We start from the raw sequence: 21,844 nt of genomic DNA on the forward strand, positions 1-21,844 counted from the left end.
TGGTGTTATGAATCCCCATGCGTATGACTTAAGTGCTGTTAAAAAGGCACTGGGATGCCATGTCTCATGTCCTCTCCTCCTGTTTTCCAAGTGAGGCGATGCAGTTCCAGGAGGAAGTGATTGATAGCAAGGGCCTCCAACTTGCCTGGCATTTAACCTGTGCCTGAAGAACAAACCCAAGAGATTAACTCTTCCCACTTGAGGTCCTTTTTCCTTTAAAAAACACCAAAAAAAAAAAAGAAAGGGGGGTGTTTTCCAGGTCAGTGACAGGCAGTCTCTTCCTTTACCTTATTTTTAGGGCCAAGAAAATATAATAGAAGTATCAAGCCATAAGTAACTTCGATCCAATGGAAATCCCTTTTTGACGCAGTGGTTTTCCACGGCGTCAGGTATCCGACTCCTCTGCAGTGGCACCGAGGCAGGAGCTGTTCTGGGATGGACTTGCTGTGGGGTTTAAGGGCACTTTGAAAGGAGGTGGAGTCTCTTGCAGGCAAAAGCTAAACAACCAATTTGACATCGAATGAAACGCAGCAAAGTGGTGCTTAAAACTCGTTTCCTCCCTCTGTTTATTTGGAAGTCATCTCTGAAATGGACATGCTGCTGTATCAGCGTTTGTAGGCTTAAATGCAAAGGTAGCTGCTTCGCTGGGCTTACCGGTCCTGCTGTCCATGGGTTTCCAGGACCCTTCCTGACTTCATGGGTGTTCTTGGAGCAAAAAAGAAACAGAGTACATTCGGCATGATTTGAGCAAAGGGCTCTTGCTCTCTGCAAGTGTTTGTGGCTTATCAGCGCTTTTGATACATTTCATTTAATGGGGACCTTCCAATATCCAATATAATGTGACTCAACCAGCCCTGTTTAGTAGATTTGTTATGATTTGATTTATGTCAATCAGAGCAGCTTGTCCTGTGGGTGCCTGAAGCATCGCCGGTGAATATTGCCTGGAGAGAGGCATTTGTTACAGTAAACCTGAGCAGTGACTTGTAATAAGGCTTCAGGGGGAAGCTGGCACCCCGGATCTCATCTGGAGCTCCAGAAACCCACCTTCAGCTGCTGTCTAGCACAAAGGGACCTCAGCTCCCAGCCCTGTGATGCTGAGGGGCTGAGCAAGGGGTGCGGGAACCAAGGCTCAATTCCCCCTGGGATCCCTGCACCCCTTTTCCCAACGTGTGGTGCAGAAAAATGTATGTGAGAAGCCCACATCTGGTGCACCTGGAAGGGGAGCCCCCAGCCCCACCTCTGCTCAGAGCACAGCTCTCCTGCTCGCTGGCAGCTTTGGAGCAAGCTGCGTAAACAGATGCAACACATCGAGGCTGAGATTTTAAAGAGTACTTGGCACTGGCTCGTGCGTGCTCTGCTAGAAGCTAAAAGCATTTCAGGTATTAAAACCTGCTTTCAGGATTCAACTCGTTCCCTTACCCAGAAACTGCAAAAATGTACAAAAATGTCACTTCCTGAGCATGGCCTGTCCCAGGCCCTTCCCCTGATACCTCGTTCAACAGCTTATGAGCCTTTCACTTTCTGTGTACAGTGCAGGAAGGCTTTTCATCTGTTTTGCAATATGAATTCAGTAGCTAATTGTGTTCACATTTTTTTTTTACTTCAGCTCACTCAAATCTGTTCAAATTTCACAGAGAATATGAGCAAAAGCCTCCATGTGTTTAGCTGAGAGGGTAGCTAAAGTAATTCATCAGCCTTTGTTACAGGAAGCACAATATTAGCAAGCATTCAACCAAAAAATTACTGATGTTTTGAAGGTGAAACCAAAATCCCCGTGGGCTGACCATGAATTTGAAGGTGCTCAGGGTGCCTGCACTTCCTCGGAGTCACCCCAGCCTTTTTTTGAACTCTGTATATCTGATCTGTTACTTGGGTGTTCGTTTGAGAGCAGCCACCCTTGGGTCAACATTTCATCATACAAGTTACTGGGGACTTGCTTTCACTTCTACACACCCACACCTTTTATTTGGTTGCTGGTCGTGCATCGATGAGGTTATTGTCCTGGAGCCTGGCCAGTTATGAAGCGTGGTCTGTTGGCCTCTTGACTTACACACTGCAGCAATTTTTACAAAGGCAGAGTCCAAATTCTTCAGGAAAGTCATGCTTGCCTGTGACTACAAGCAAAATCTGCTTCTGTAATGGTTTTTGGAGATACACCAGGGAAAGGGACTATCTGAAGGCATGCTTTTGGGTTTGGCTGGCTTTATTGTTGTTTTTACCATGGGCAAGATAGCTGGAGGCCAAACATTGCTGTGCTGAGTCACTGGTGCCAGGTCCAGGCAAAGGGCGAGAGATGCAAACAAAAGATGTGGGTCTGGAAGGTCAGTGAAGGGTGAATAAGGTACATTTGGTCTGGTGGAAAAATAATACAAAATAAGAGGTGGTAGAGGCTTTAACCATATTGCACGTTGGACTCAGCTTTGGGAGGAAGGACTTTTGTCCAGCGAACAGCTCTGAGACCAGGACATGAGGACCACAGGCGTGGGGCAGGATGGAGCTGGACAGCAGCTGTAGCAGCCAGACGTGAGCTGGAAGAAAGCAGCAGAAAGGCTGCTGGTAGCCCTGAAATGCTCAGGGCGCTCCTGCCACTCCCTGGCACAGGGCTCGCTGTGGTTCACTTACCTTTCCTGCAGATCTCCAATGTCCTGGGTCAAGCTCTCTGCAGACCATTGCTTTTTGAAGACCTGCGGGACCTACCGTGCCTTGTGTGTGCTTGCAATGACTCGGTGGCCTTGAAGGAGAGGGAGGAGATGTGGAAGATACTCTGGCTCTTACTGTGAGATAAAAAAAGGGCCACCAGAGCAGGCCTCGGGAGCAGGTGTTGTAACACTCAGCCTGCCTCCGTGCTGTCAGCGATGCCGGGGTCTTACCTGGAAAACTGCAGCTCTCAGCTTCGTCGGGCTGGGGGGGAACCTGCAGGCAAGGAGGACCCCCAGCACTGCAGGCAATTTGGAACATCTCACTTGAACCTCCACTTACTGCCAAACTGTGTTGTGTCCAGAAATCTTGTCATTTTGTTGTTTAGACAAAGCCTGGGATTTAGACAAAAGAGGATTATTCTGCTATTTTCATACACTTTCATAACAGAAACCTGCTTTGACATATTGGCTCAGCACGGAGTGAAAACAACAGGACAATGGATGTTCCTTTCAAACGGCTTCCCCATCCAGCCCCTCGTGCTCTGAAACTTTATTTGCAGAAACTGGAGCACGACAGGCAAGGTAAGGTGGCAGGAAAGTCAAACTACAGCTATTGACTGAGTTAAACAAGGGAATTGTGTAAGTGGCAGGGATATATTCGGGGGGGTATGATACCCACAAGATACAAGGGATGGATGGTCAATGATTTACAAAGTGACACTACATGTGATGAGATTTCCTGACTGCATGCAGTTGGTAGGTGTCAGGGACATTTGCAAATTTGTGCGAAGGTTGAAGTTGTTGATATTTTAGAAGATAAATACTCAAAAGTATTGTATTATGTGTTATTGACAGAAACTAAACAGGTGCCGAGCTATTTTGCTGCTGGCGGGGACCTGGGCTGGATTATTTGTTTCCTAAAGGGAAAAAGTTCAGCACTGCATGCAAAAGCAATGGCACTTCTCATAACAGAATGACCCCCAGGAAGGTTTTTTAGGCTTTAAAAATAAGTTTATTTTTTAACAACTGCTGATTTATTGTATGTACCTAAGAAAATGATGTGTGCCTGGCCACTTACCCAGCTTTATGTACGCTATCTTCTTACTAAATAACTTCAGGACAAAAGTGGCCGCAGTTCATCTGCTGTGACACCAGGCACCGATTTTTCGATGCCGTTTGCCAGGACACACCAACTGACTGGGGCAGTTGTCTGCTGCTGCTGAATGAGGCATTTCTCCCGAGGAAAGCAGCCCTTTGTGGGACGGGAAGGGGCTGCTCAGTCCCGTGCATGCGAGGGACTCGTGTGCTTCACCGCCACTGCCTGATCGCCAGCGCTGACCCCCTCGGGTCAGCAGGACGTGGATGGACCATGACCATGAGCGATACCCCTGACAACTGTGGGGTTTGTGGGTGTTGTCTGTGCATGAGCAGTCACAGGTAGTGAAAGGTATAGGTTCTGCTGCTCCTTACCTGGGGCACACCTAACCACAGGATCGCCGCGGCAGCTTTTCTGCATCCCCTGCTTGTCAGCCAGTGATGAGGGGCGGCTGATGTTGTTTTTTCAAGACGTTAACAACAATCGGTTGTGTTTTCACTGCCCCCAAGCAAGCCTGGCCCCGCAGCACACGCAGCCCTGGCGGCTCCCCAAAGCCCCGGCGGTGGCAAACGGAGCGCGAACGCTGACAGCAGCAGTCCGGAGGCATCGCTGGACGTCCCCACGGCCGTGTTTTTGTCCGCGCTGTCTGAAGGCCCCTGCCGGGGGGGGGAAAACCAGAGGAAAACCAGCCGGCGAGCGCTCTGGGGACGCCTCCTTGTGCTCGCGACGCTTTTATTTTCTCCTTTGCCCTCGGAGGTTCACGCAGCTCGTCCCACGCCCACGCTCCCCGCGTCCCCGGGGGCGGAAGCGGCAGCGGGGCCGCTCCCTGCCAGGCTGGGAAGGGAAGGGAAGGGAAAAGAGGAGACGGGAAGGGAAGGGCGGCAGCGACAGGTGCTGCGAGGATGGCGACGGGGGACGCGGAGCAAGCGCGCTACTGCCAGCGGCTGTCCTACCTCTGCCTCAAGTTCACCCTCATCGCCTACTCCACCGCCTTCTGGGTGAGCCGGGGGTACCGGGGTACCGGTGTCAGGCGTGTTGCTGCTACTTCCCTGTGTGAGATGGAGGAGTAAAGCCTCTGCCCTCAGCCGGCAGCGTAAAGGGGCGATTCCTCCCCCGAGCTTTGGGGGAACGATGCTGCGAAGCTCGTGCAGGTTGTCAGGTGAAGCCCGTGCGTTTTCTCTTAAAGGGGCTTTTTGGGGCTCCGGGCTGTGTCGGTGCACCAGACGCTCAGGCAGGTTTCTTTTTGTCTCCGCCTTGTAGATTAAAGACGTGGGAGGGTGGTTTCGGATTCACCGGGTGCCTCTTTAAGGCTGCGAGCTGAGGAATGAATGAAAATCCAAAAGCCAGGTGCTTCGGGCGTAGCTCAGGCTCCTGGGGGATCCTGGATGCCTTCTGGTGTTTTTGTCTCTCGTAACAAACAAGCAAACAAAAGGAACCCCCTTATTTTCGACTCCGGAGGCTTCCTGCATTACTCAGTTATTGTGTGGGTGCGATTTTGGGGGAAGGAAGGCAGATTTGCTGTGCTGGTTTCAAACCCGGCTTTGCAGGCTCCCCACGAAGGAAGGTGCGCGCTGCCTGCTCCGTCCCGCCCTTCGGCCCCGGGGCTGCTGCTGGCGGGATGCAAAAATCCCTCTGCTAGCACAAAAAGGACACCGCTGTCACGTTTTGCCGAGCGGCTGCCTGGAACAAAGCCCCTTTCAAGCAGCGCGAGGAGGATTTCATTTACTGCTCGCGGTCGTTTGCTCCGGATTTTCTATGTCCAGGTCCCCGTTTGCAATCGAATGCTTCCGTTTCCCCGGCATGGTGGCTGCTGGCGTTCCCTAAAATCACGGGTCCGAAGCAGGTCAGTGTGACAATGTTGGATGGCTGATTTCGGTACGGGCCCGTCGCTGCCCTGCCTGCCATTGTCACCTGGGTGCCTGCCTGTGTCACCTGGAGCCTGTTGACAACCTGGGTGTTACCCCTGTGCTCTCCCGGCACGGGGCAGGAACCCAATTTTTGCCAGCAGCATTCAGCCTTTTAAACAGAGGGTGCTCTTGCTGGGGGGGCAGGTGAGTTAATGCTGTAAAGATGGGGTTAAAACCGGCAGCTAGGAAATAAATGCTTTTCTTTCCTCTTGGGAAAGCAACTTCCGTGCCTGGGAAAGCCCCTGGTATTTGCAGGGGGCTGGATGCTCGCTGGCCGTGAGTCAAGGCCAGTCGATTTTTCCTGCGGACGCAGCCTGAGCTGCTGGATTCAGGGCTGTTGGGAAGGATGCAGGATGTAAACAGGCGGTGTGTTTGTGGCCACCGACGTAGAAGTTGTGTTTCCACCTCTGGTCACGGGAAGGGAGAGCACTCCTGGTGAGGCGGCGCCGGTGGGGTGAAATTCCCACCGAGTTAGCACAGTGGTGTGGTAAAGGGTGAAAAGATTTTTATTTAATACTTTAAAAGCCACAACATTATAAAAGCATAAATCTTATGCAAGGAATGAGGATTTTAATTGTGTAATTATGTGTTTTTTTCCCCCAGTAATAGTTTTTAGCTGAGTCTTGTACTCGTCAGCTGGTGCTTTTACCCAGAGGTTAACAGCGATGCTGATGAATGCAGCTTGAAGCCTTCCTGCTCTCTGCAGGTCACGTTTTGCAGAACTTATTTCAGAATCGCTTGAGGCAGCTGTATTACACCGAGTTTTTGGGTTTCTCTCCTGGTGAAGCGTCGACGTCTACACGCCGAGCAGCCCTGCAGAGCTTGGCGGGGAGCAGAGGAGTGATGGGAAGGAAGCCCGTTAGCCCTCGTGGCTCGTGAGATACCTTTAATCCTGTGATTTTTCTAGGATGTGACATTGTCCGCCTCGAGCCTTAGGACAGCAGCAAACGGGACTGAGAGAAGGAAATGGGGAATTTGGGGTGGATTTTTTTTTTTTGTTGCCAAGCTGGTTGCAGAAAACAACAGGCGGGACTGAAGTTTTTGCACACTTAATGTGCTAGAGGTGGTCTTGGAGGGTGTCTGGGCAAAAGCAGATGGCAGGAGTGAAGATATACGTACATAAACATCTCTGGCTCGGTATAAAGCTCTTGAAGTGTGAATGCGTCTTGTATTCCTACTCACAGACATCTGAATCCTTATAGATCATCTTTAGTCGGAGTATTTTGATTAGAAAACTACAGCTAAGAAATAGGTATTTCCATAGAAAGCGCCAGCCTTGGAACAACCCACTTCTGAAAGTCAGATAATTTCCGTCCAGTTTTTGTGCCTGTTATTCCGTGCCCATTGCTTTTGGTTTGAGGTTTAGAAGTAATGACTGCAGGTGGTTGGCTTGTTGGTGAGGCCGTAGTGTTTGTTTGTGGGCTTGTCTGTACGTTGTGTTCCCTGCTGCTTGCCTAGCAGGTAAAGGTGGTCTGGACATAAGGGTATTGGGGTTTTACTTTCATTTAAAAAAAAAATAGTAGTAATATTAGAGTTTTAATCAAACACCTGCGTCGGTCTCTGGGTTTAGCGGAGTTTTCTGTTGTCCCAAAGGTCTGCGGAGTTGAATTAATTTCAATTTCTCCGTGCGTTGCTGTTGGGTGCCTGCATCGCAGCAGAGCACTACCAACGTGGTGTTTCGGTGTGAAGCAAAGGGACTTGGCAAGTTTTAAATTCTGTAATTATTTTTGTATGCTTCTGAGACTCTTCCTCAACTGATATTTCTACATTTAAAGATTTCAAGATAAGTTGTTTATATTGTTTTCTGCTTGAATAATATTTTGTAATTTATTACTCAGTCGTTCCAATTTTTTAAAGATACTAGCTAACACTGCAAAGTGACCGTGTAGTAATGTAATACCCGATTAAGTTTTACAGCAGAAAAGGTCAAATCCTATAAAGGGTAAATGTGTGTACCTGCTGTTTGTCCGCTGTGTTTTCCCTTCTGTCATCCGTGATCTTACAGCTTCTAAATTTGTCAGAGGAGGAGTTGCTTTGAATTTAGCTGTGTCAAATTTTAAGTTGCTTTTTAACTACTCCCATACACCTATTTTTATAGGTGAAAACCCTTTTGAGATTTTTTTTAAATGACAATTTGGTGGCATTCCTCACATAGTGCCCTTTGGGTTTATTCTTTAAAAACACTTAATCAAGAAAAAATATTTCAACTGTTGGGCTCATGATCTTGCAGCTGAGCAACTTGTGTGTCTGCCTAGAGCTGGGGCTGGGATTTTCTGCGTCGTATCGAAAAGCCTTGTGTAACTACCGACTGTCTGCGTGCGGGGAGCAGGCTCATGGAGCTTGCGGCGAAGTCAGGGCAGAAGAGGTGACTGTTATTTATCTGATTGCCAAAATGATGGATTTGATGCTCGGGGCTTTGTGGGATATCCCCAAGGATTTGCCTGACTCTTTGAGTTGAAGTTTTTCCACTGCAGTGTGGATTGAGTACTGTGGACTTGTTTTTGGTTTTTTTTTTCCCCAAATTCAGCATCATTTAAATCAACTTGCAGCATGCTGTGGGATTAATACCAAATGATTTTGACTTAGCCATAATTATTTTATTGAAATACCTTTAACTTGTTACACGCAATGCATGGCTTCTTGCTTCGCTTGCCAGCTCTGTCCGGTAGTTGCTCAGGAAGGTGACCTCATCCCAAACATGCCGTTTTTCCCTTTATTTGGGCCCATTTCCCGTGATGGCAGGAGGAGTGGGGATGCAGGATACACCTGGCCGTGTTTAGTGACCCTAAATACACCAGGAGCTGGGCTGGGTAGCAAAAAAAGGGACTTACGAGCTGTTGGTTGCAGACTGGCTAGGAATTATGACATTTTAGGGGCATGTGTATCTATCTGCATACACAGGCAGGGGAAGAAAGACACGCAAAGGAGGAGAACTAATGCCATGGCATTTGGTAGTGTGAGTAATAGATGTGATGTCAGATGAGTAATAAATTGCATTTTAAACGCATTGAAGCATACGTAACTGCTTGAATTCCAGAACGTTAATATGTTATTAAATACATTTTTTTTTGGAAATGAACAAATCCCAGGTTCTGCTAACCCAGCTTTTTTCTGCTTTAGACTTTGAGGTTTTTTTTTTATTTATTATTATTCAAACTTCTGATTTAAGTGTTTCACAGGTTATAATTAATTCTGAAGTGAGTAGTCAGAAGTTCATGTGTACTCGTAAAATGTCATATCTATGTTTATTGGGAAAAAGCTTAACATCTGTATTCTGCTTTTTTTCTCTTCCAGGTGATCGGAGCCCTTGTCCTTGCAGTTGGGATTTATGCAGAAGTTGAAAGACAGAAGTACAAAACTCTGGAAAGTGCCTTTCTAGCCCCAGCAATTATTTTAATACTTCTGGGCGTTATAATGTTCTTTGTATCTTTAGTGGGTGTAGTGGCTTCTTTAAGAGACAATTTATGCCTTCTTCAAGCGGTAAGTGGTGCTTTTTTGTTTGTTTTTCTTAATAATATTAAGAGCTTATTGCTTTTCCTTTTAGTGCCACATGAATTTAAACCTGTAACCCTATCTATGCTGCACGGAAAAATATTCTAATTTTGTTTGGTCCCCTGGCTGTTGTCCGTAGATGTCTTGTGATCCAAAGAATCTCGTGTAGGAAGCAGTTTTCACTACTGCATGGGTCCCCCATCACCACTTTGAGACACCGATGAATAATAGCATCCAAAGCAGACAAAAGTTCGGAAGATTGGGGAATCATAGCTTTGTGACAGCGTGCTCCTAGGGCATGTTTTATTTCATAGGTGGGCTTTGATTCCTCTTGATGATTAATTTGCTGTCTTTAAAATATATCCAGTTGTGACTTTGTTGAAAGTGGAGTGAAGTCAAGGCAGGAGGTGTCTGCGTAGGGGAACCAGGACGAGTGCTGGAGGTAAAATAGTAAACGGCAGAGGAAGGATTAAGAGATTAAACATCACCTAAACCATGGAGCCAGAGCTGTCAGGGGGTGCTGTCTGTGCACAGAAGGGGACTGCAGGCTTGCGGCAGCTGGGGAGGGAGACCAAGAGGTCTGCAAGGCTGATGGGGGCTGATGAGAGGAAGAGGAGGGCATCCCAGCACTGAGATGTCTTGCAACAGTGCTATAAAAATATCTTTGTAGTCCTTTTGGTGGTAAAACCCAGATTGTCTGTAATCAGCTGCTTTGGATGGAAGTAGCAAGCCTGCTCTTATAAGAAAGCTGCTGTTAGACATACAGAAAGTGAGATAAAAATATGAAAAGCTGTTTGGTGTTTAAAAGCAGGTCTAGGATGTTGCTAGCTTGTTCCAGGAGTTTGCTACTGGTAGCACCCCGTCTGAAAATGCTGCAAACTGAATCAGGGAGAAGCAGCGTGTCATCTGGCCAGTGATACAATGGGGTCAGAGCCTGCCTCTGAGTAAAGCAGGTTTGGGACTGTCAAGGGCTTTATGGAAAACAAGCAGGAGTGTGAGTTATTATCGGTCCCCGTGGATGTTGTGCAAACTCACCTGTTGACATAGCCTTTGACGTTAGCCTGGCACCATGGCACCCGCTCTGTTTCTGGTCTGGTGATGCCATAAGTACGTGTCCTGCTGCGGAGGAATTGTGTCTGGGAGGAATTAGCGCTGCCACTCAGCCAAAAAGCCCATGGAGTCTGACTGCAACTTCCCTCTGTGAACGCAGGGAGTTCCTTAAAGCCATGAAGCTGTGAGCCTGTACGGTGGGCGGACGGGGAAGGCTCAAAGCGCAGAGGTTAGTTGTGGTCGCTGGTGGTTCTTCCAAAAGCTTCTCCTTTCGACCCAGAGGAAGCCACCAGAGAGAGAAGCCGCAGGGCCGATGTGGATCAGATGGCTGAGGTCTGGCTGCCCTCGGCTGGGGTGTGAAGGGGGGGAAGGCAGAGAAATGGGACTTGTTAGGGAACTGTGTGGCACCACAGGACCTCCCTTGGGCTCAGACAGGGGTCTGTCCCGAGGGAGAAGTGAAACGGACACAGCTCTGATCTCCAGTGCCTTGAGAGAGTGAATTTCTGAAGAAATGCTAAATTCGTGGTATGCTACCTAGGCCAAAGCAAGAGGTAATTGTGAATTCTGGAATTATGCTGGAACCTGGCTGAGGGGCGTTGTGCTGTCATCCCCAACGGGAAAGAGAAATGGCTGAGAGTCTGTCCTGAGCTGGGAGCGATTTCCTCAATTCTCAGCCTGGTTTTGTTTCCCCATCTGATGCAGAGAGCATTTTCTGTTCGTGTTGTGGTGGAAAGTCTGGTAGGGCACTTAAACAAACGAGGTCCCTGATGTCTGTTTCTCATTCTGATTCCATATTTAGCAGAAAAAAAACAACAAGATATCCATCTGTCCAGTAAATTCATGACACCAATTCCAGGTATCGATGGGCCAGGCATTAAAACAGCACGCTGGGATGGAGCGAGCACTGCAGACAAGTCCTGCAGCTGCCCAGGGTTTTGCAACAGGGAGGACTGCAGCAGAAGTCACCCAGCTTCGTTAAAGAGCTCGTTAGTGAGCAGAACAGCAGGGGCACCGGTGGTATTGCTGCGTGTCCATCTAAATTATACTGAATGGGAATAACCTCATCCTCCTGAGAGTAACCAGGCTGTAAGAGTGTTGAAGATTATTTTCAGATCAGAGGTCGTAAAACTTCTTTCCTGGTGAATTTTGCTGTTAGGAAGTGGACCTAAATTCACATAACAGATCTTTTATACCTAGAGAATCCTCTGGATGGGAAAAACATTTCAAGTACTGGCACGTTTCAGTTATTTGATGGTGTTGCTATGGATTTCTTGGTATTTTTTCATATTCAAGTGTTGGATGTGCTTTGATAAGTAGCCACAGATACCTATGTTGTGGCTGTGTGCCAATGTATATGGGAGTATGTATGTGGTTTTACACACTGTCCTGGCTTCAGAGGACACAAGTAAATAAATAGCTAGCTGACACCATTTTTCTTACCATGGAGCACAGCAAGTGTTCACGTTGCAGGCTCTGCAGTCAAGTTGCTGGCTTCACTTCTGGAACGATACACTGAAATGTACCAAGGCCAGAATTTGGCTTTGATTTAATACTGGCAAATTAATATAAAATGGTTTGGATTATCTTAAAACACTGCTTTACTCAAAAACTGAAAACAGCTAGGTGCTATCTTTGTTGGAAGTGTCAAAACCTAATGTTCTGTGTATTTTGTAGCAGTTCAGGTATATACTTCGCTATGAACCAGGCTGCTCTTACAGGGAGAAGTGTCTTGGCATGATAAATGCATCTATTGGTTTGGATTGCATTCAGAGCAGTAAAATAACGTTTGCCAGTTGGGAAAAAAATACAGAATCACTCAAGTGAAGAAAAAAGTCTTTCTTGTGACATAAGCAATTTTTATAAGAACAGCAACAAATTCTATCTTTCTTTAAAGACATCTTGTTTTCAGAAAGCCAGGTATGCTGGCGATTGAATGCTATAGACTTTAAGGAGAGTAATTGAAAGAGTAATTGTGATTTGTTCTGCTTAAGATCTCACTTGCTGTTGTTTTCCCGCAGTTCATGTACATCCTTGGTCTCTGTTTGCTGATTGAGCTGACGGGTGGAGTTGTGGCATTGATCTTCAGAAACCAGGTGAGCAGCATGAACAGAGACTTTACTTGCCAGTGTTGGCACTCCGTGAAGTTCTGGCTTTGCTACCGAGCACATACAAGCTACATTTGTCACCTGAGCACTAGCTGATGGGAGCCCGAAGGCAAGTACGGGCTTCTCAGGGCCTGTCAGGTTAGGGAAGGGTGGAACTGGTCATCAGTTCTGGAAATTAGTTCCAGATTAAAGAATTTGGAGAAAATCTGTTAACTTAATCTGTTAACTAACTACAGGCAAAACGACTTTCCAGCTTTTAATGTATTACAGCATGCTTTCTTCTAGTTTTCCTTCTGTGTCTCAGATTGCTCTTTCAGGGAGTTTCCAGCTGGATTTGGAGACTAAGTTATTTTTTACTGGCCAAAATGTTTTACCTTGCATAAGGGACACCTCTTCCCTGCCCACGTCCATGAGCAACATAACTCATTTCTGTAGGAGACCACACCGCTTACAAGCTTACTATAACCATATATATATAAAAACCTTTATTTTTCTAATGGAAAGCAGCAGACTATTTTTCTGTTAGAAGGGTTTTAAAGCGTCAATGTGCTCACCTTGGCCTGGCACAAGGAGTTCTTGTGAGTAGTGGTGGGAGCACCCGGCTCATCTGAACGGAGCAGATCAGCCTCAACAGTGTAGGAGGGGGCATCACGGGACACAGAGAATTTGGTTGTCAGAAAATTAAGTAAATACCAACTGTGGTATTTCTGAGAGGGTGAGGGAGAATAGCTATTGACTTCCACACACAGACAGAGTATTGTTGGTTTTCTGCGCGTTAAGCGGTTTCCTGACGTGATTATTGGCTGTCTGAGCAGGGCAGCTATGAGCAGGGGATAGGGTTTTTTGTTTGGTTTATGAGGTTAATGGACAAATTGGGGTTAGGATGGGGAGGAGAAGGAAGTATTTAATAAATGCTTACACTAAGAGCCTCCATTTAAATACTGATTGTTTTACATGTCCCATTGTCTTTTTCCATTTCTTTCTCTATTTCCTTCTCAGATCTGTGACAGTCTATTTCTTTTCTTTGAGTCATGCTTATTCTAAGAAATATCTTTCAGTGGCTTGTATTTACAAGGAAACATTGTTGGTATTTGTGTGCTTGTGTGCAGCTTGCCCGTCTGCCACACTGCACAAGCACTGTTTGAATGTGTTACAAATGGGTTTCATAGGGCCCTGCTTGTCCTTTTTTCTTCATGTACATTTGGTACCCTTGTTTATTTCAGCTGTGATTTGGACTAAAAACTATTGTGTAATGTCGATGTTTCTGCCCCTTACAACTAAAGCAGTAGTTGCAGTGCTGTGATGCAGATGTATAATTTATTTAAGCTGAGCTGGCTGTTCACTGCTCCTCCTGAGCCTGATGGGAGGACAAAGCGTATCCTAAGATGTCGAGTCTAAATGGGATGGTAATTAAAGGTGGCACATAAGTAGCTGATGTTTGCTGTTGTTCATTCTTTGATAGTTAGGACAGTCCTGCAAAATACCTTGTTAGTTGTAATTGCAGAGGTGATAACCTTATTTTAAAATTTAAATAAAAATAAAAAGGCTGTCCTTTTCTGCTTGTCAGGTGAACTTGGGACTTAAACCTGTTCCTTAATCTTCAGCATTTCTAACTGATGAATCTTGTTTTACTTTTGCCTTCTAGACAATCAAATTTTTGAACGATAATATTAGAAGAGGAATTGAGAATTACTACGATGATTTGGACTTCAAGAACATCATGGATTCAGTTCAGAAACAGGTTTGCTTGTTTTTTTTTTTTTTTCCTGGGACTAACCCAGTTCCAAGCAGTGCCAAGATGTGCTGGGTCCTCAGCGACAGCGTTAAGTTTTTCCAGTGATGTTGTAATCAAATTCATATTGACAAGGTCTTGTGTGTCATCTGTTACGGCGTGGCTGTGGGCAGGGCTCCTCCATCATCCCAGCTGGCATCCAAAGCTCCCTAAATCACTGCAAGAAGGGAGGGCAAAGCACAGCTCTCGTCTTGCTAGGTGTGACTGATGATCGAGGCCAGATGCTGCAAATGTTTAAGCTTATATGGGCCCCATGGCCAGATTTGGACAAACTCAGCTTAAATTCCACTGAAGTTCTTGTTTTTAGTGCTTCTGATGACTGGTCTAAGACATTCAACAACATCTAGTTAACGGGAAGCGCTGGATAAGAAGAAATTGGGTGGCAGTTAAGCTGTTCTAACCTGGTCAATTGTATTTTCACTCAAAGGCACATAGGAAGCTCTTTAATAAGGTGGTTATTCAAAAGAAATACCCATGGAAGCATATATACCTGTAATTAAAAATCAGAAGTTGTGCTGGGCACAGCTGAGCATTACTTAATGGCACTTGCAGTTGACTCATAGCCTTTTTTTTTCACACTGCTGTGTTGAAATGTTTATTGGCTTACTGAAGAGTTCTGACCTACAGTTTGGAGGCTATAGAAGAAGCAGAAAATGTTCAGAAATGTGCTTACAGAGCCCATGTGATGCCAGTGACCACGCCAAATAAAAAAAAAATACAAAAATTTAACATAGTAAATGGTATGTTTTATGACATCGTTATGGAGATGGCAGCCTGCTTCAAAAAACAGAGTTAGCACAGAAAGTCTGTCAAAAACAAATCATCCCGAGGAAATTTTGTCATAATACTTCATAATGCTTTAAAGTTTCCATGCACTGCCCAAAATTTTATATATATGCAGCGAATATAAATGTTAGTGCTTAAATAAACTGCTGCTGTTTACATAATGTTTTAAAGGAAGGGAACATTTCTATTAAGCTGGTGTAAACTTACGGTATTTTTTTGCCAGCTCTCAGTTCTACTAACTAAATTATACCTGAAATATTTTGGTGATTTTTTTTTAATGCCTTATATCAACACTGTTGTCTTTTAGAGACATTTAGAAATGTCAAAATCCTTAAAAATTTGAAGGACTGCATTACAGCTGTAGATGAACTGAAGTGAATGTAAAAACATTTTTCAATGATGTCCAGACCTGAAAAGAAAGTTTTTCAACCTGGAAAAGGTTGGAGGTGGAACTTAGCACCAGGTGCTTTCCTCTGACACCTTGTGTAATAGCTTGATGAGTGACAGAGGAATGCTACGTATGTCCTGAATTCTTTTCACTTGTGTTTCTTTGGTGCAGGAGCAATATTTGTGCTGTTTAGGAACAAGAGCCTCCGGCATCTTGCACCCTCCCTGCACTCATGGTTGGTGTAAAGTAGTGGTCAGCACTTGGAGATGCACTTGAATTGATTGCCCATGCTGAGTTACGCTGGCCTTGGCCAAGCCACTCTCACAAATTTTAGATACCAATTTGGTCTCTTTCTGCCCTTTTTGTTTGTCCTGAACATGAAAGCATTCTTTTGGATATGATTTTATACAAGATACATTATTAAACAACTTTTCTCCTTGGAATCAGACTCCTTTTTTACTTTTCACCAATCCGTGTAGCTTGGCTGATTCTGAAAACATTCAGGAGGTTTAAAGGTTTGTTGCTTCATCTGATCAGAAATATATTTTTCCTTTCTTACATATTTTATTTGCATATATAACCACACTTCATTAATGATAGAATGATAGAATGATAGAATGTCTATACGTCTACGTATGCCTTTCTCATGAAAAAACAGAATTGCTAGGTAGCTGCCGTGTTCCTTGGTGCTCTTAAAACTGTCTTATTTCTTTTTTTTTTTTTTCCCTCCAGTTATTAGACGAGCTGCTGTTAAGATCTGACTCTTTTCCTTTGTCTTTTGTGTCGTTTCTCCAGTTTAAGTGTTGCGGTGGGGAGGACTACAGAGACTGGTCAAAAAACGTGTACCACAGCTGTGGGGCACCAGGACCACTGGCCTGTGGAGTGCCTTACACGTGCTGTGTCAGAAACAAGGTGAGCCTGGGGGCAGCATCCTCTGACCTGGTGGTTTGGCTGGACCAGGGCTATGTAAAATAGCTGGCAGGGCAGCACAAGCAGGGATTAGGCTGGAGTTTCCATCTCCCTGGGGGCCAGCAGTTGGCAGCGAGGAGAGGTGTCACCCGAATGTGCCCTCTGCTGGCGTCGGCACGTCTCGGAGAAGCAAATCCATGTCTCCTTTTCACGTGGAACACCTGGCAGCTTGTCTCCTGTACCCGTTTTGACGGAGAGCTAGTGATAGATAGCCCACCGCTGCCTATTAGGCGCAGTCTTTTCATTGTCAAGCATGGGTGTTTAATTAAAAAAAAAGAAAGAAAAATGCAATAGTGATCTCAGTAATCTGGCTGGGTATTGCTGAGAAATGTGTATAGCATGAAGGTGTTTATCACATAAGCTTACACGTTCTTGTGGGTCAGAAGGAGTCTGTTTAAATATGCGCTGAGCTTTGATTTATTCTCAGAAACCAAAGCTAAACAGTTATGTTTTAAGCCTCAGGTGTTTGAGAAATGGTGTATCTGAAAATAATACACACTGATCCACAACTGCATGGAGCTGGCAGGAGAGCTCAGGATTTTGCCCTCAGTTGATGGTAAAGGAAGACAGAGATGACCAGTAAAGAGCAATCTGTCTTTTTAGTGGTGATTCAGCTACAGGGCTTGCTTTTCTGAATCTCACATCTCTCAAATGAAGCCTTGTTTAAAACGCTTTGTTAATTCATGTGTGTAGAAATGCAGCAGTACCATGAGGGTAAGTGCCGTAACAAGCCGTGGCTCTTGCTGCAGCATTGAAGTTACCTTTGGAATTATTAGGTCCCATCTGTGGTATGTTTGTGTTCCTTATTTTATGTACATCGATGGATTTTGTAACAGAGTGAGTAGCTGGGAGTTGTCTGCAAACTGTTAAGCTCAGTGAAGTTAATTGAGAGGCACGGAGAAGTCCCCAAACCACATAGAAATTTCTTGTTTAAGGGTAGACTTCAGCAAGACACTGCGATGTGCTAGGGCTTGTAGATTTGCTGCACCTGGAAGCAGGACCGCGGAGCCATTGGTGTGCCGTGCCATGGTCAGAGAGATGTAAGCAGCACGGGTGTGTATTGGGCAGGGTGACATTAACACCACGGCTGTATGGCCAGCTGCCTTAAAAAAAAAAAAAAAAGAAAAAAAGAAAAGATGATGCATAAATCTTATATGTTTGACAAACACTTCCAAATACAGTCTGGTTTCTGTCCTGGAAAACTACAGATATGGTTTGTAATTACTCATTTGCTTCATAGTCATGGAAAACTCCTGTTAATGTAGGAGGGTTGGATTCTGATCCTTTTTAAAAGCCTTGTGCAAGACGAGCCAGGCTCTGATCACACTTATGCTTGGGGGCAATCTGAAGGATTTATTATCAAATCAAAGTCTTTAATAAAGACTTACACAAGTATAGCTGAGATAAAAATGAGTCTCCAGAAGCATACAAACTTCTGCTTCTAGTGCATTCATCTCCATTGCGCACAGATTCTTGGGCCACGATGTCTCGCTAGCAAGCCTCATGTTTAAAATTCAGTGATGCAATGAAGTTCTTTGTTGTCAAATATTTTGCTAATGGCCTGCGTGTTTATGTTAGGCTCAAGTGTTGTGAGAATGGGAAGTCTCTGGCAGCAAACACTGCAATACGGCGATGCCCCCGGTACTGCCGACCTTGGCTTCCACAGCTGGCCCGTGGAATTCACGAATGGCTCCTCGCCGTGCCTTCGGGACACACCTGGGACATAGGCAGGGGTTTTCTTGAGGTGTGCCCTGACCCTTGTTTGCCTGCCAGTTGTGTGTTCAAGGGAAAGCCTGGTTTTTTGGGTTCTTAAAAAAAAAAAAAAAACAACAAAAAAACCCCACACAAAACATGTCTACATCTTGTCTTAATTTTGTGGGGGAGTACTGCCGTAAAGTAGAGTTGGCTTTGCCTTATTCTCATTTACTTATTCTCATTTTTGGCTTTGTTTGATGCCAGTGGGCTTTAAATTAGTTGATTTGCAAGTCCAGGACAGTATTTTCCTTTTAGCCTTGGCAGGCTGTTTAGGCTTCGGGACCCAAGTAAAATATTAAAAGGCTACAGAAAATGGTTTGGTAATCTGCGATGAATGCAAACATTCAGACTTTGGTCTCGTAAAATGTTCACAGAATGTTTGTAGTATCAGACGTTATTTGGGTCCAGGGCATTTCCAAGTTTAAACTTGTCATCGTGACGGAATGATGGCCTTAATCCCTGTCTTTCTTAATATGGTGTCTGAAGTTATTAAAGCCCTACAATTAAAACTGGCTCTTCGTTCTGTGGAAACAGCGATAGCTTGCAGGTCTGTCCTAGCTAGCTTTGGTTTCTGACACCACACTTCTTGCTGGATGGATAGGGTTCAGACACCTCGTGAGATGCCAGCAATACTGATTTCTTCAAAACCATGTAGGGCTCCAAGTCTGACCCTGGGGGCACTGGGAGAAACTCTTGGTTCTCCCCCAGGGAGCATTTTCTTCCTTTTCCCCCTGGCTGATTTTGGCACAGATTATCACCGGTCCCACCACGCTCACCTCGCGGGATGGCCTCAGAGCTGCAGCACAGCCCGGGATGGTTGGGACCTTCGGGTTTTTGCTTTGCTGTACTTATATTGGTTGCTTTCTTTTCAGACAGACATTGTCAACACCATGTGCGGATACAAAACAATTGACAAAGAGGTAAAGTAACCCGTATCCCCCACGGGACGGTAAAGGTGCTTTTTGTGCTTTTCTGGATTCATTTTTGTCACTTACAAAATTGTCTTCTGCACCCTTGAATTTACCAAAAAGTTAAAGCAGCTGCTGAACTGATTTTACCTGGAATAGCTTTGGTATATATAAAAATATCTTGTTTGATTTGTGGTGTCTTCCCTTCTTTGCACCTTCCATGATTTCTTGTTTGATGTGCATGACATGTTTCTTTCCAACCCACCTCACACACTCACTTACAGTAATTGTACAGCAAATACAGATACTTCAGTGCTTTTCAGCAGTGGCATGACTAAAATTGGTTTCCTTGCAGCCGATTTAGGATTAAAGACCTACAAATAAGTACCCGTTCCTGGGATATAAAATACTTGGAAACAACTTATTCCTGGAAGAGGAAAGGGACTGCCCGGGCTGTGCTGGCAGCCAGGCTGCTCGTCCCTTGGGTCTGGATGTGGCCCCCTTCTTTGGTTTTCCCCATCGGAAATTACCCCAGAGGCTCTAGTGTAGCGGTTCCTGGCTCAGTTGGGCTAATTATGGAGTGATTAAGTGCAGAAGTCAGTAATGTGATCTGCCACAGCTCCCCACTCCCAGCTTGGCAGAGCTGGTGCCCCGCAGTGCCGGCCTGGTGGGTCGTAGTTTGGCTTACCGCTTGGTTATCCTCACGCACGACCTGCCTTCCTTTGGATTCATTGACTTATGCCTCCAAAACCTAAACGCTCCAGCCTGCCCCTAGTGCACAAAGCACTTAAGCATGTGCTTAACTTTACCCAATTCATCTGCTTAGGGCTCTTTGCAGGCTCGAGTGGGTTGGGGCCACAGTGCAGGGCAGCCTGCGGGGCTCGATCTTAAATCGTCTTGTTCCTAACCTTCCTGTAGGCTATTGCAAAGCACTCTGTCTGCAATTTATATTTTTCCACTGCTGTACTTTCAACTCAGAAGTAGAATTAAAAGCTAAAGGGAGACTTCTGTCCTTTCCATGTGGTCTAAAATTAGAGTCAGATGCATTTCTTTTGGGGAAGTAGTATCAAAAGAAGATGGCTTTTTTTGTTTTTAATAACTTGGTCAGGTGTGGAACAGCTAGGGAACAGCCTAAAGGATCACTGGTGAGGCCTCCACCAAACTCAGGAGGTTTAAAGAGGCATGGAGGAGTCAGACCCAGTGTGACTGAACTCTGAAGCGCCATGTGTTACTGTGTCTTGCTCCTGTGCCAACTGCTGGTTCAGTGTCTGCTCTGTTACTTTGCAGCGCCTGAGTGTTCAGCACATCATATACGTCCGAGGGTGCACAAACGCAGTGCTCATCTGGTTTTTAGACAACTACAGCATCATGGCTGGCATTCTGCTCGGCATATTGTTACCCCAGGTAAGGAGAGCCCGGTGCGTTACCCAGTAACGGGAGTGCCTGATTTGTCACCATGGTCTGTGAAATCCCGTTTCCTACATTTGATTTTAATTTTTATTTAAATTTAGCATAACTGATAAGCTGAGATGGCATCCAGTAATTTAGCAGCATTACTGTGATCCACTGCAGCTTGCGGGGGGGTTGCTGGGGTTAGTTTTGAAGTCCTCACCCTATCTGTGTCCTCTGGGACTTTGTAGTGCTCCGAGGCACAGGGCTGGTAAATATTTCGCTATATCAGCTATTCACAAACATGATTCATTTTTTTCCCCTATACACAAAATCCCTATGAGAAGAATATCAACATGAGGTTCTGTCAGTATTTACACCATGTGTGTACCAATAAACTTGATGTACGTCTGCGTGATTTGTAAAAGTCGTGCAGTAGAAGCCCAGACAAGCGGCATGCGATCCCCTGCTCAGAGATGCCCCTTTGTTTTGCAGTTCCTCGGGGTGTTGCTGTCTTTGCTTTACATAACTCGAGTGGAAGACATCATCAGCGAACATAAGCTGAGCGAAAATCTCTTTGAAGAAACGTGGCAGAGTTCCCAACCCGAGTCTGCTGCCTCGGGCTGCTGCATGTGCTACCCCGGCTGACTGCGGGAGCCCGGTGTGCAGCGAGGAAGAAGCCGACTGACCTCTGCTGGGTTGTGCTGGCTTTGTAGCCATTACAGACACTGGGTGTAATTAATCAACTCTAACTCCTTTTTGGTATTTTTGAAACTGTAGTACCAAAAACAGAGTCCGAATTCTCCCTACCCCGTGGTCTTAATATTTCTACTGCCCCTCCGTGCGCACTGAGCTATCGCGAGGCCCCTCGGCAGCGCACTCCGGTTGTCTGCGAGCCCTCGAGACGCCGACCTTCTGTGATGCCCCATCCCACTGTGACCACGGTGGGTAGTGATTTTGGTGTCCTGGAGGGTGAGAACGATGCTCCCTGTTACAGCTCCTGCTCGAAGGCGGTCTTGTTGGCGATTCAATCTTTCTGAATGACTGCTGAGTGATACATGGTCAGGGCGACTTCATGCTGGGAAAATCGGAAGCTAGATTTCTATCGAGAGCTTTTGTACCTCGGTGTGTTGTATTTAAATGTTAGCCCTATCAAACTTTATTTTCTTACTTGTTGCAAGGCAGAAGACAGATTTCTTACTGATCTGAATGGTGGATATTAAACACCTTGAATAATTTTTTATGCTAATTTCAGTTTACTGACAATTATGGATGTGACGCTGAACACTTTCATTGCTCGGTCTTTTGTGCCTTTTAATAATGGGGCAAACGCCAATGTGGAATTAATCAGGTAATTCTTGATGTACTTTTAATGCAATTTATTGCTATCTGGTTTGGTATAAATTTATGAGATGTTTGAGTCTTGTATGTACTGTATTTTTCTTCATTAGTAATTTAACTAGGTGATTTTTTTTTTGAAGTTGTATGTGTTGAAATGTTTCTGAATTTGATTCTTCATATCAAAATAAAAAATATAAGTTTTTTTAAAAAAAAAAACAAAACACAAA

General features: G+C 45.4%; 1 protein-coding gene and 1 long non-coding RNA gene across 3 annotated transcripts; one reads left to right on the forward strand and one right to left on the reverse strand.

Moving 5' to 3' along the window:
* Position 1: 1 nt before the first annotated feature.
* Positions 2-4,893, reverse strand: LOC310903003. Its single transcript, XR_014587220.1, has 3 exons — positions 4,689-4,893; positions 3,718-4,569; positions 2-3,032 (listed from the first exon to the last, which is right to left on the reverse strand). It is a non-coding gene; the product is annotated as an uncharacterized lncRNA (long non-coding RNA).
* Positions 4,565-21,844, forward strand: TSPAN15 (tetraspanin 15). Of its 2 annotated transcripts, none has more exons than XM_083845491.1 (8): positions 4,565-4,733; positions 8,937-9,122; positions 12,203-12,277; positions 13,935-14,030; positions 16,051-16,167; positions 18,852-18,899; positions 20,175-20,291; positions 20,772-21,844. In XM_083845491.1, the coding sequence occupies exons 1-8, from the start codon at positions 4,638-4,640 to the stop codon at positions 20,922-20,924; spliced, it is 888 nt and encodes a 295-aa protein (XP_083701617.1). In that variant the 5' UTR covers positions 4,565-4,637; the 3' UTR covers positions 20,925-21,844. The 2 variants fall into 2 exon arrangements, with proteins under 2 accessions (XP_083701617.1, XP_083701616.1); XM_083845490.1 differs by lacking the exon at positions 4,565-4,733 and adding an exon at positions 7,846-8,007.

The sequence above is a fragment of the Anser anser genome (assembly GCF_964211835.1).
Source record: "Anser anser genome assembly, chromosome: 7".
Classification (NCBI taxonomy): Eukaryota; Metazoa; Chordata; class Aves; order Anseriformes; family Anatidae; genus Anser; species Anser anser.

Coding starts and splice junctions, on each gene's coding strand:
- TSPAN15 (XM_083845490.1), top strand. CDS start 7,861: ATGATCTTGCAGCTGAGCAACTTGTGTGTCTGCCTAGAGCTGGGGCTG. Junction 12,278..13,934: donor CATTGATCTTCAGAAACCAG/GTGAGCAGCATG, acceptor TTTGCCTTCTAG/ACAATCAAATTTTTGAACGA. Junction 20,292..20,771: donor TCGGCATATTGTTACCCCAG/GTAAGGAGAGCC, acceptor TTTGTTTTGCAG/TTCCTCGGGGTGTTGCTGTC.